The sequence below is a fragment of the Girardinichthys multiradiatus genome, chromosome 20 (assembly GCF_021462225.1).
Source record: "Girardinichthys multiradiatus isolate DD_20200921_A chromosome 20, DD_fGirMul_XY1, whole genome shotgun sequence".
NCBI lineage: Eukaryota > Metazoa > Chordata > Actinopteri > Cyprinodontiformes > Goodeidae > Girardinichthys > Girardinichthys multiradiatus.
In genome coordinates this window covers 17,013,350-17,025,983 of record NC_061812.1, presented here as the reverse complement: position 1 = coordinate 17,025,983, position 12,634 = coordinate 17,013,350, and the positions used below count along the sequence as shown (strand labels likewise).

At 38.5% G+C, this 12,634-nt stretch overlaps 2 protein-coding genes across 2 annotated transcripts; both read right to left on the bottom strand.

Annotated features, from left to right (window-relative positions):
• Window positions 1-569: 569 nt before the first annotated feature.
• Window positions 570-3,270, bottom strand: LOC124857107 (proline-rich protein 13-like). The gene is made up of 4 exons (XM_047348227.1): window positions 3,042-3,270; window positions 2,375-2,429; window positions 1,741-2,285; window positions 570-1,232 (listed from the first exon to the last, which is right to left on the bottom strand). The coding sequence occupies exons 2-4, from the start codon at window positions 2,388-2,390 to the stop codon at window positions 1,203-1,205; spliced, it is 591 nt and encodes a 196-aa protein (XP_047204183.1). The 5' UTR covers window positions 2,391-2,429; window positions 3,042-3,270; the 3' UTR covers window positions 570-1,202.
• A 2,083-nt stretch (window positions 3,271-5,353) lies between these two features.
• Window positions 5,354-8,733, bottom strand: LOC124856399 (proline-rich protein 13-like). Its single transcript, XM_047346774.1, has 4 exons — window positions 8,610-8,733; window positions 7,152-7,219; window positions 6,601-7,043; window positions 5,354-5,877 (listed from the first exon to the last, which is right to left on the bottom strand). Exons 2-4 carry the CDS (start codon window positions 7,165-7,167, stop codon window positions 5,827-5,829), a joined length of 510 nt encoding a protein of 169 aa, XP_047202730.1. The 5' UTR covers window positions 7,168-7,219; window positions 8,610-8,733; the 3' UTR covers window positions 5,354-5,826.
• Window positions 8,734-12,634: the final 3,901 nt, after the last annotated feature.

Below are 12,634 nucleotides of genomic sequence, written 5' to 3'. Positions count from 1 at the left end.
TTGTAGAGATCTATAGCTCACTCCACTTTTTGACCTACATCGAAAATGCTTTGTGTGGTGAACAACTAACACTGCACGTGACCCTGGACACAGCTTGCCCACAATGAAAGATGGTGGTAGTGGCATCATGGTGCAGGAAGTATTTTCTTCAGAAAACCAAGAGAAGCTGGCCAGAAGTGAATGTGAAGATGGATGCAGGTAAATACTGAGCAGTCGTAGACAGAAAAAATGTTAGAGGCAGCAAAAAAAGACTTCAGACCGGGGCTGATGTTCCAGCAGGACAACAGTCCTGAACATACTGTTAGAGCTCCAATAGACAGGCTTAGATCTAAGCATATGTGCTTACATCAAATTCCTGACGTAAATCCAAATAACAGTTTGTGGAAAGACTTAAAAATTGATGCTCAAAGACACCCTCCATCCAATCTGACTGAGCCTCAGCTATTTTGCAAACAATGGGCAAAAATGTTAGTGCAAAACTGGTAGAGATGTACCACAAAAGGCTTGCAGCAATAGGTGGTTCAGCAAAGGCTTGACTCTGGGAAGCTAAATATACAGTATAAGAATGGCACAGTTCAGATTTTTATTCAACTTTAAACATATCCAACACTTTGTGTTGGTCTATTGCATAAAATTACAACAAAACACACTGAACTTTGTGGTTGTAACATGACCAAATGTAAAACAGTTCAAGTAAATAGTAAATACCATAGAAAATGTAAATACCATAGAAAAAGTAAAAACAACACAAAAGAGATGTTCAGTGTTAAATGCTATTAGAATAAAAATAAAAAACACAGTAGTTTATTTTGTTAATGCATAACATAAAATTATTTTGTAATCTGTATCCTATCAGTTATTTACTAATGTAACTGTACTAACAAAGATATTGTAATACATTAATTTACAAATTTAAGTAAAAGACAAATACTTTTTTATTTTTTAACATGTGATTTTGCATTTATATTAACAACAAAACAGCAATAGAATAAAAATCCAAATGGCAAAACCTTTGACTTTAACATTACACCCCAACCCAAAACTTAAATAACTTCCGTGCATGTATTTTAAATATCACAAATGCACTGTAAATGACACTATGACATAATGTACTTGTGCAAGTAAAAGTAACTTTTTGTGATTTTAGTTAAGTGAGTTGCATTTTTGGAAGAAGTGTTCTCTGAAGGCTGGAGCTGGAGGCCTCAGTCTGAGTCACTGCTGCTGCTGGATGACTGTAAAAGGCAAAAGGTCATACATTTACATAAAAATAAATATTTTATACAAACAACCCATGTTTGATTTGATAGAGCACAACTTCCAATGAATCAAAAACTGTTACCTACTATTTGGATAGCAAAGGTCAAAGGCAGGGAACATTAGGCATTAGTGGGTAAATAAAATAGATTAACCCACTAGTTGGACAGTAAATAATTTCACTTAATGCTGGCCTTCATTCTAACGATAGGCCTCAAGTTTCATTCTATCTGCATGTCGTGTAAATGTTTAGAGTACTGATCTGCTTGAAACAAAACTTGACATAAATGTTGACATTACCTGAAAATGAACCGCAGCAACCAAAACTTATTGATTCATGAATGAGTTACTATTGCTTTTAAGATAAAGATAGTTGTTTCAGGGCCAACCAACAGCATGTCAAAGCTTTATTATTTCAGCTGCCAGACTAATTATTTAAATTAACTCCTACCCTATTTAATATCCATGCTTTTAACCAAGCCTCACCTTGCCATGTTTGTAGTAACCATGCATGTGATATTTGTGAGCCTTCTTCATCTTTTTCCTCATTTTCTTATTAGCCTTGTGTCCAAGAAAACCCATTCCCACTGCCATTCCTCCAGCTAATATTCCAGCCGAAGGGTTGAACCCATCATGGTGATGATGATGATAACCTTTATAGGGGCCGTGACCGAAATCTTTTGAGGAGTGCAGGATTGGACCTAGATGAACATCTCTGGGATGGAATGGATGTCCTGCAGGATGCATGGGATATGGATGAGGTCCAAGAGCTCCATGCGGCATCACTCCTGTAAGTCCATGGGGAATCATGGCTGGGTTCATGGGAGTGGAGTAGTGGCCTGCAGGGTACTGGCCGGCAGGATACGGGCTTGCAGGATACGGGCCTGCAGGATACTGACCGGCAGGGTATCCAGGGTAAGCAGGGTGTGGAGCGTGGGGGTAGATACCAGGTCCAGGGGCAGTTACATATGGAGCACAGTGACCAGGAGGGAAAGCAGGATTTTGTTGACCCATTGGAAGGGGAGGAGGACCTGACACAGAAAAGAAGCACAATCATACACCTTCTACTTCATAAAAGTGATAATATTATAAAATTTGATAAAAGGTTTGGCATGTGTACCTTGATTTGGCCACATAGCTTGTTTATTGGCTTGATCAGATGACAAAGTAATGTCCTGGAAAAACAGATTATGGGTTAAATCATGTGCTAAAATCCAGTGAAAATGGTTGTAAAAGGCCCTAAGATCTGTCTCATTTTACACACAACATATAGTTGAGGTTACATGAAAAAATGTACCCTAATTCAAACTAAAAAACCTATGTATAAATTATTGGTTCAGCAAGCAGTTTGTAACAAAAAAGGCAACACATTTCTAACAAAATACGAGAGAGAAAATCAGCACACATATATTGTAGAGAGGTACAGGATGCCAGGTGGTTGAAATGGTTGTTACTTTAAAATAGGGTTGAATGCATTTAAAATAAGCTACATAATGGAAACATTGCTGTTTTGAAATGAAAAAAAAATTATGGGGCACAAGTTGAACTCCAACGTGTTTACCCACACATATAAAGCATGTGAAAACAAAATAGTTTCATTAAGTCACAATTATCGGTGTTAATACTGTTTAAAGTCAAACAGCCAGCACTTTTTCCATTCATCCCAGTTTTACAAGCAAAACAAACACCATAAAGTACATATATTAATCTTCTGATTGTTTTAGCTTAACATTACTTCATATAACAGCAACGCTCTAATGTCTGTAAAGACAAGTTCGCAGGTTTACCTATAGACGTTGTCAGTTCTTGATATGTTTTAGTCAGGAACTTGGAGCGTATTGTCTTCCGCGTTGAAGCTGCATTAAAATGCAACATGAAGCCACGCCCTCCCTCAAAGAATACGTGCGTTGTTTACGTAATGGGAAAAAAATTGCAGCAGCTGGCAGAGAATAAAAAGTTGAACGACTTGTTCTGGTTTGCTTTGTTACACACAACACTCGCTAAATGACATTATGTTTCCACAGAGAGGAGTGAGACGTTACCACAGTAACACTCACATGACCTCTTTGTAGGCTGTTTACCTGTATATTGTACTCGTATATACCAGAAATTCATTACATCATGGACCAAATGTGTCTTAAAATGCTTCATACAGACTCACGTGATTTACGAAATGACACAATAAAAACCTCTTTGCCTTATAACCAGATGAAGATATTCTTTGTAACTTTCTAGTGGGAAATTGTGTTGGGACTTTGGGAGGTATAAAAGACTGAATTAAAAATATAATTAAATATCAGGAAAACATTTAAAAGGAGCAGAAATATTCAGTCAGTCTAGGACAATTTTAACATAACGACTTATTGCATTTGGGTGGTATTTCTACATATGATGGCCAAATGTAGAAATACTTCCTGAAGGTGTTCAGTTGATGCATCAATTCAGCCTAACATACCCAAACATTATTATTATTTATAATTAAACCTACATTTTTAAAAGGTCCTGTGTCACAGAATCTTGCTCTTATTTTAAATAAGAAACATAATATACGTTTAAAGACCTAATAAAATGTGTTTTTTTATTTAAATGGCTCAGTTTTGATGTTTTTTAAATGCAGGTAAAATCAATATGCTTGTGTTTTTGATTTCAGTCATACCAGTATGACAATGACTCAGCAAGTCCAAACACAAAAATGTAGAAAAACTGAGAATATATTGAATAAATGATAGACTTTATCAATGATTAGTTTGCATTAGTCATTGTACAAAGCATGAACAACAATTATAACTGAAAAACCTGAATATTATAGGCAATATAAATCAATATTCTAAATAAATATTGCTTTTTTATGAATCATAAAAAAAATAAAATAAATGGACACGTGTAAAAACCTTTACTGTCTCCACTTGTAGAATACATTTACAATGTTTTAAATCTTTAACACAGGATCAAAGAACAGAAGAACATTCAATAATACACCTACAGTGGAAATAAAAGCTGTACACACCACTGCAGGCATTTTCTGATGCAGAACAATTTATAATACATACTACAGGACAAAGAAGGATATGTCTTTGGGATAAAGGTAATGAGTGACTAATCTATCCACAACACAGTGCTCCTGTGAGATAGGGTTTCAGTGCAAACAATGTTTTTGAAGTTCCTTCTTTGCTGATACTTATCAAGCATAAAACACCAAGTCAATACTTTCCATTCAGGTCACAGACCAAAAATTATCACATTTAACCATCAAGGTTGTTTAATGGTTACTATATAAATCTTAGAGCCTTTTTGTGGTCTAACAAGTTGAAAGTGTTGGTTGTTGGTGCATATCTCCAGCAGTCATTGTGTGAGAGGCGGGGTACATCCTGAACAGGTCGACAGTCCATCAAATGGCAGAGACATAGAGGTCAGACAACAATACACACGCAGACTCTCACACCTAAGGACAGTTTAGAGAACCCAATTAACCTAACGTTGGACTTTGGGAGGAAGTCAAAGTTAAAAGGTCTTTGGTTGGTCTTGGTTTGGCAAAATATGCTACGTTATGGTTATCAACAGCATGGAGGTCAATAAAACCCTTTAACTAAGTTACCTTGCATGACCTTTAAAGTCATGTATGTTAGTGTACAGTGCCAAGAAAAAAAATTTGCCAACTTATTTTTGCTTTTTGTTGCATTTCAGTGTTTCAAATCATTGAACTAATCCCATGAAAATAACCTGACTAGATACAAAATATTTTTTATATCTTAGCTGCTTCTATTGATGTGATTTCTTATAAACCACAGAGAATAAATATATGCATTAACGTTTGTGGAAGAAAAAGGAGCAAAAAAATTTTTTTAATTGTAAAAACATGCACAGTTCCAAAATGGCTTCCAACTTCCTCAATGATGGGATAAAGAAAAGCTTGACATTTAGTTTTCAAGATAATATTGTAATAGCTCACATTGTAAATATTTAGTTGAACTGGGCACAGGAATTGGGCCACATTAGACATAACAATCATGTTTAATTCACAATTTTATCTCAACATGCAATACAATACTAAAGAAGTATTACTATTAAAATTACAATAAAAAAACAAGTCACACTACCATGTAGTTCATTGATTTATTTATTTATTTTGAAGCCATGTAGTGGTGAGCATAAGATCAGACATTAACTAAATTCATAGCAGTTCCAATTCAGCACTTATAATATTCTACTGGGAATGTAAAATTTCTTACTGATAATTACTGTTCTAATTTCCTAAATCAAATCTTAAAACAAAACATTTTAAAGTTATACACTTGTTTTTGTGGATTTATATAAAAAAACAGAGACAGAAACCACAACTAAAGACCTAAACATTGCAAACAATATAAGGGAAAAGGAACTGAATCTCAGACACTGAAAGAAACGACTAGTGTGCATGCTGCTTCAGTGTCATAAACAAACTGTTAAAGTATATTATAAAATACTATACTTGTGCAGGTAAAAATGATAAGATTTGATTTTAGTATTTTTATAAAGCTGAGTTGCACTTTTGGAAAAAGCATTCTCTGAAGGCCGGATGTTGAGCTCGAACCCTTAGTCTGAGTCACTGCTGCTGCTGCTGCTGCTGCTGCTGCTGCTTGATGACTGTAAAGACAAAAAAACCATACACATACACTGTGAAAAACTAAGACAGAACGAATTGTCAGTTTGAATCAAAAATCACAGACATTTTAATCAAAATGCATGTGCTAAACTGTTACGTTTACTACATGACTGACTATAAATTTACAAAACATGCCAACAATAACTGGGGTCATGTGATTCAGACAAAAAACCCCAACAAAGACCAAATGGATGGCTTGGTATTTGGCCAGAGCTATTTGGTCTGACCTGGATAGTTACAACAATTTCAACATCGCTTTTAATTAAAAAAAAGACAGGATCTTCAATTTTTGCAACAATTTACTGGATTCGAGGTAGAAAAAGGCAAATCCCAAAGTTTAACCTCTGCTAAGGGTCTCATAGGATACCAAACAAAATATATGTTATATTCTTTCTATATGAAAACTGACATCTATATTTACATATTTTAATTGCTGTTTTCTTAATTTTGTAGAATTTGTTCTTGTAAAAGATGACTTATTTCCCAGAATATAAACACATGATCCTTTCTGTAAAAGAACACGTCTTTACTATAATTACCAAGGCTCTGCTAAATCATACTATGACACACTTATTTTTGTGAAGGTGTATTTTTAATACTGACAGACCAGGTTTGTGTTCCTGCTGTTTATCCAACAATGTCATTCATATTTTAGCTGCTCTAAAAATGTTTTACACCATCACTCGCACCGAACCAAACCTCACCTTGCCATGTTTGTGGTGTCCATGCTTGTGACCTTTCTTCATCTTCTTCATCTTCTTATGCTTTTTGTGTCCATGTCCTCCAACTACCATTCCAGGCCCGGGATGTAATCCACCTGGATGATGACCTTGGTGGTGGCCCTTGTGATGACCTCCTTTGGGAGAATGGGGGTATGGACCTGGATGAACACCCCCAGGAGCCATGGGATAAGCATGAGGTCCAGGAGCTCCATAAGGCATCGCCCCTGGAGGTACGTTGGGAATCATGGTTGGGTTCATGGGAGCTGGGAATTGGCCTGCTGGGTACTGGCCGGCAGGATACGGGCCTGGTGTGTATGCAGGGTTTGGACCCTGGGGGAAGATTCCTGATGCAGGAGCAGTGGGAAATGCGGGGTTGTAACCAGGAGGGAAGGCGGGATTTTGAGGACCCATAGGAGGAGAGGGACCTGATACAAAAAAGCAGCGCAATAAGGCATCTTAGGTAAGTGATAAGATATAGCAGGCATCAAACTTGTCAAAAATATTATTATGGCTTGGAGTGTTTGAAATCCCACCTTGATTCGGCCACATAGTTTGTGTCTTAAGTTGCTTAGATGATGACTTTAGGTATCAAAAAAACCTCCTGGAAAAGATTTATACTGTTAAGTCAACGACAATGTCATGGTACAAAAGGTTAGATATTGTCATTATTGACATCCTACTGCATTTTATGACTTATTTTATCCAAAACTTTACTTAATAAAACCTACCCTAATCCAAAACAAATAGCAGTTGCTAGGAAACTGTCTGATGGTAAGTGCGAATATTATCCAAGGTTTAAAAGTTTTTCAGAATGATTCTCCTCAACATACATTCACCAGCCACTTTTAATAGCTAACCCTATTCCGTTGCTTGTCAAAACAAATAGTGAATCAGCCAATCATATTGTAGCCACTCAGTGCATTGAGGCATGTAGACTGGATGAAGATAACTTGCTGTAATTTAAACCAAACATCAAAACCGGGAAGAAAGCAGATTTAGGTGACTTTTAACATGGCATGATCATTAGTGCCGGAGAGGCTTATCTGAATATTTCAGAAACTGCTGTTCTACTGGGATTTTTACACAAAACACCACTTGGGCTTACAGTGTACTCATCTTCCAAAGCTACTTCCTGAAGGGTAATGGACAAAGTCACAACATCAAAATCAACTCAAACTGTTTTCTGAACTTCCTGAGGCAACTCACAAAGTACAACCTTCCGAAGGAGCTGCTGGTCATATTCTAACACTGCCATAATTCAGTCTGTCCTGACTTCGTCCATCTCAGTGGGGTTTGGCTCATCCACAAAACATGACAGGTCCAGACTGCAAGAACAATCAGGTCTGCAGAGAGAATCATCAGGGCTGATTTTCCCTCCATCCATCCAGGACTTATACAGGTCTAGGGTCAGGAAAACCAGTAAGGGGTCAGACCCCACACACCCTGCACATAAAACTGTTTAGACTTTAACCTTCAGGTGGCACTACAGAGCACTATTTGCTAAAACCAGACGCCACAAAGACAGTTTTTCCCCCCAGGCTGTTTCTCTGATGAACACTTGACAGAGGTCTAGGACAACACCATTCATACTTGGACCGATCTCGCATTTTCTTCTCTTGTAAGACCACGTGTGTATATATGTATATTTGAAGATATTTTTTTATTTTACAATTAGTCATTCACCCATTTTCACACTGCCAGTGGTAAGATACAATGTAGCCACAGCTGCCCTGGGGAACACTGACAGAAGTGAGGCTGCCATACACAGGCGCCACCGAGCCCTCTGACCATCATCAGCAGGCAAAGAGGGTGAAGTGTCTTGCCCAAGGGCACAACGACTGAGACACACAAACGCTTAAAACAAACCAGCCCGTAATACACGTTGCTGGTTTAAAAAAGTAGTTATTTCAGTCTTCTAATTGTTGTATTTCAAATGTATTTTATGTGATAGCAAAACTTTAATGTCTGTAAATATATTTTTGAAGGTTTACCTGAGGAACTTGTCTCTGCTCTTGATAACTTGAATGTCAGGAGGTTATTGTTTGTCTTCCGCATTGAACCTGCCTATCTGCAACGGAAAGCCACGCCCTCCCTGATGGATACGTAGCCGACGTCGTTCACGTAACGGACAAAATTACAGCAGCTGACAGGATGATATGTACTTACTAACAGAATCAAAGACTTTTTATTGGAAATTTTACATAGATATTATCCAGTAAAAGATCATATTTGTCGTTTCTTTGCAAATGTTAGTAACAATTGCTCTTTTTGTCAGAAAGAAGGAGAAAGTATTGAATATTTATTTGTGGAATGTTCTCATGTTGTAATATTTTTGGTCGGATTTGCAAAGTCTCCTTACAAAGAAAACTGAACAGAATATTGTATTTTTAAAATTTCAAATATTGTCAATCTAATTAATTAATTATGTTAGTCAATCTAATTATAATCTTTGCAAAATATTATGTCCACAAGATGAAATGGAGTAAAAGTATTCCCTCCTGTAATAATTTTAAGGAAACTGACTTAAAAACATATCTTGCCTGTATTCAAAAACTTAACTGAAATAATCAGCATGTGGGAAAACAATGGCACATCTTTAAAAATGTAATTGTCTCTAATAAGCAGACCCCTTTAATATTTTGTTCACCATGATTTGTCTGTAGTTAGCTGTTAAAACAGATCCTTTACCGTATGTAATTGAATGTACTTGTGCACTATTAAACAAAAAGGAAAAAAGATGATGGGATAAAAAATGGATGGACCGGTTATTTATTTTAGATTTTCACAAAAGGAGTGACAATGATTTTCCTGACAGAACGCTATCAAAGATGTTTTGAGTGGGATGGATCAGGAGATCTGCTTACTTGTAAGAGAATAAACTGTGTCTGCTGCCACCATAGTTATTCAAGTAGCAAATGTGATTGAAAATTTCTGAGCTGCTGCATGTAAATGTGTGCATTTAATTGTGTGATTGCACCATTAGCTATAGTTCGTTGTGTGTTGGTCTGCGTGTCTTTGCTTGTATATGTGCGCAGATGTAAAAGCGGTAGTTGTCTGCACTTAAAGCGCAGCAGGGGTCACAGAGGAGGAGGGGAGAGGCACCACATCTGGGCACCACCACCACCAGGCCTGGGAGGAGTCCCTGGTGATACCCATCATCCTACCCACTACAGACAATCGAGATAGGCATCCCAGGCACAGAGAATCGACACAGGCCAAGATTGCACGGCATCACCAAAAACTCCTAGTACATCCTTCTGAAAAAAAATAGAATAGAATATAATGAATTAAAAGAATACAAATACACAATATTATGTGTTAAATCTTATGTGCTGAATCTAACAACATATACAGACCACTATTAAAAAGCCATAAGCTGGACCATCATTAACTCTTTCAAAACGTTTTCACTTTGAACACTTATGACACTTATTGTAAACAATTCAATTTGAAACAACCCAGTATGCTAAAGAGAAAAATCTGAAAAATAAAAAGGGAGAAAAAACAGGTTGCATAAATGACCACGACCTTAAAACAGTGGTTTGGATTCACTTACAGCATTCAGGCTTCCGCAACAGGAGTTTATCTGCATGCCATATCTTGACTTGATAATATTGTATGTTGTCCACTTTACTTTGCAAAAACTCTCTATCAATCAGATTGTGCAGACAACTCTTGTTCTCATCCCTCTTCAGGTGACCCAATTAATCCAATTATCCAGTAACATTAAAGTCTTCTTGTACCTTTGTCACGATTAAATATGTAGTGTAGAGAAAAAGAGAAATTTTAATAAGCTAGAAAACTATACACTCTCCACATCATTAATTAAACATAGCTAAAATCTAAAGTCTTAGAGACTCAGAGAGTAGTGCCCAAAGAACAGTTTTATCCATTACATAATACAGGAAAAATAGGGGTACATAACACTGCCAATAATGTTAAGCTTGTACCACACATTTCCATCCATCCATCCATTTTCCATACCCGCTGCTTCCATACAGGGTGGTGTGGAGCTGTTGCCTATCTCCAGCAGTCAACGGGCGAGAGGCGGGGTACACCCTGGACAGGTCGCCAGTCTGTTGCAGGGCAATACAGAGACACACAGGACAAACAACCATGCACACATCCATTCATACCTAAGGGTATTTCAAAGAGACCAATTAACCTATTAACAGTCATGTTTTTGGACTGTGGGAGGAAGCCAGAGTAACCCACGCATACACAGGGAGAACATGCCAATTCCATGCAGAAAGACCGGGAATCAAACTCACTGCAAGGCAACAGTGCTACCAACTGCGCCACCAGGGAGCCCATCACACATCTCGTCAAGCTTAAAATATTTTTAGGCCAAACAAGGTAAGAAAGCTATAGATGCCACAGCTAGGTATGAGTAGCTGAAATGTTAGTTTTAGAGACTGTTTTAACAAACTCAGAAACTGGTACTTGTTGTGATGCTGCAGGCAAACAGACTTGTAACTCTGACTGCATTTTGGTATATGAGACTCATGACACAAGCCATGATGCACTCTTAACCTTTACCAAGTAGCTTTACACACTCAGTAAATTAACACACGCATCTAACACATTAGAGATTGAGTCTGTCAGCAAAGACAATAAGGTTTTAAAATAAAGTGACTTACACGCCATTGCAAAAGTATTAACACCCTTGGAATTTTCTCACATTTTGTTATGAACATCTTGGATTTATTGTGAGACCAACTTAACCTACTGCATAATATTTAGGTGGAGAGAAAGAAAAATTCACCCTTTTTTATTTTTTACTAATAAAAAATCTAAAATGTGTGCATTTTCCTTTATTTTTATAGCCTTATTAAGAATATCAAGGGGGCATTAACTTAACTAACCTAGCTAGCCGGACCAACTTTAACTACACTACTCAAAAAAATAAAGGGAACACTTAAACAACACAATATAACTCCAAGTAAATCAAACGTCTGTGAAATCAAACTGTCCACTTAGGAAGCAACACTGATTGACAATCAATTTCATATGATGTTGTGCAAATGGAATAGACAACAGGGGGAAATCTTTGGCGATTAGCAAAACACACTCAATAAAGGAGTGGTTCTGCAGGTGGGGACCAGAGACCGCTTCTCATGGCACATCAATGCGAGCTGTGGCAAGAAGGTCTGCTGTGTCTGTCAGCGTAGAGTCCAGAGCCTGGAGGCGCTACCAGGAGACGTGGAGGAAGCCGTAGGAGGGCAACAACCCAGCAGCAGGACCGCTACCTCTGCCTTTGTGCAAGTGGAACAGGAGGAGCACTGCCAGAGCCCTGCAAAATGACCTCCAGCAGGCCACAAATGTGCATGTGTCTGCACAAACGGTTAGAAACCGACTCCATGAGGATGGTATGAGGGCCCAACGTCCACAACGTCCTGCACGGGGTTGTGCTCACAGCCCAACCCCGTGCAGGACGCTTGGCATTTGCCAGAGAACACCAGGATTGGTATATTGACCACTGGCGCCCTGTGTCCTTCACAGATGAAAGCAGGTTCACACTGAGCACATGTGACAGACGTGACAGAGTCTGGAGACACCGTGGAGAGCGATCTGCTGCCTGCAACATCCTTCAGCATGACCGGTTTGGCAGTGGGTCAGTAATGGTGTGGGGTGGCATTTCTTTGGAGGGCCGCATGGCCCTCCATGTGCTCGTCAGAAGTAGCCTGACTGCCATTAGGTACCGACATCCTCAGACACCTTGTGAGACCATATGCTGGTGCCGTTGGCCCTGGGTTCCTCCTAATGCAGGACAATGCTAGACCTCATGTGGTTGGAATGTCAGCAGCTTCTGCAAGATGAAGACATTGAAGCTATGGACTGGCCCGCCCATTCCCCAAACCTGAATCCGATTGAGCACATCTGGGACATCATGTCTCGCTCCATCCACCAACGTCACGTTGCACTGTCCAGGAGTTGGCGGATGCTTTAGTCCAGGTCTGGGAGGAGATCCCCCAGGAGACCATCCACCGTCTCATCAGGAGCATGCCCAGGCGTT

Coding starts and splice junctions, on each gene's coding strand:
- LOC124857107 (XM_047348227.1), bottom strand. Junction 1,233..1,740: donor GTTACTACAAACATGGCAAG/GTGAGGCTTGGT, acceptor TGCCTTTTACAG/TCATCCAGCAGCAGCAGTGA.
- LOC124856399 (XM_047346774.1), bottom strand. Junction 5,878..6,600: donor GACACCACAAACATGGCAAG/GTGAGGTTTGGT, acceptor TTGTCTTTACAG/TCATCAAGCAGCAGCAGCAG.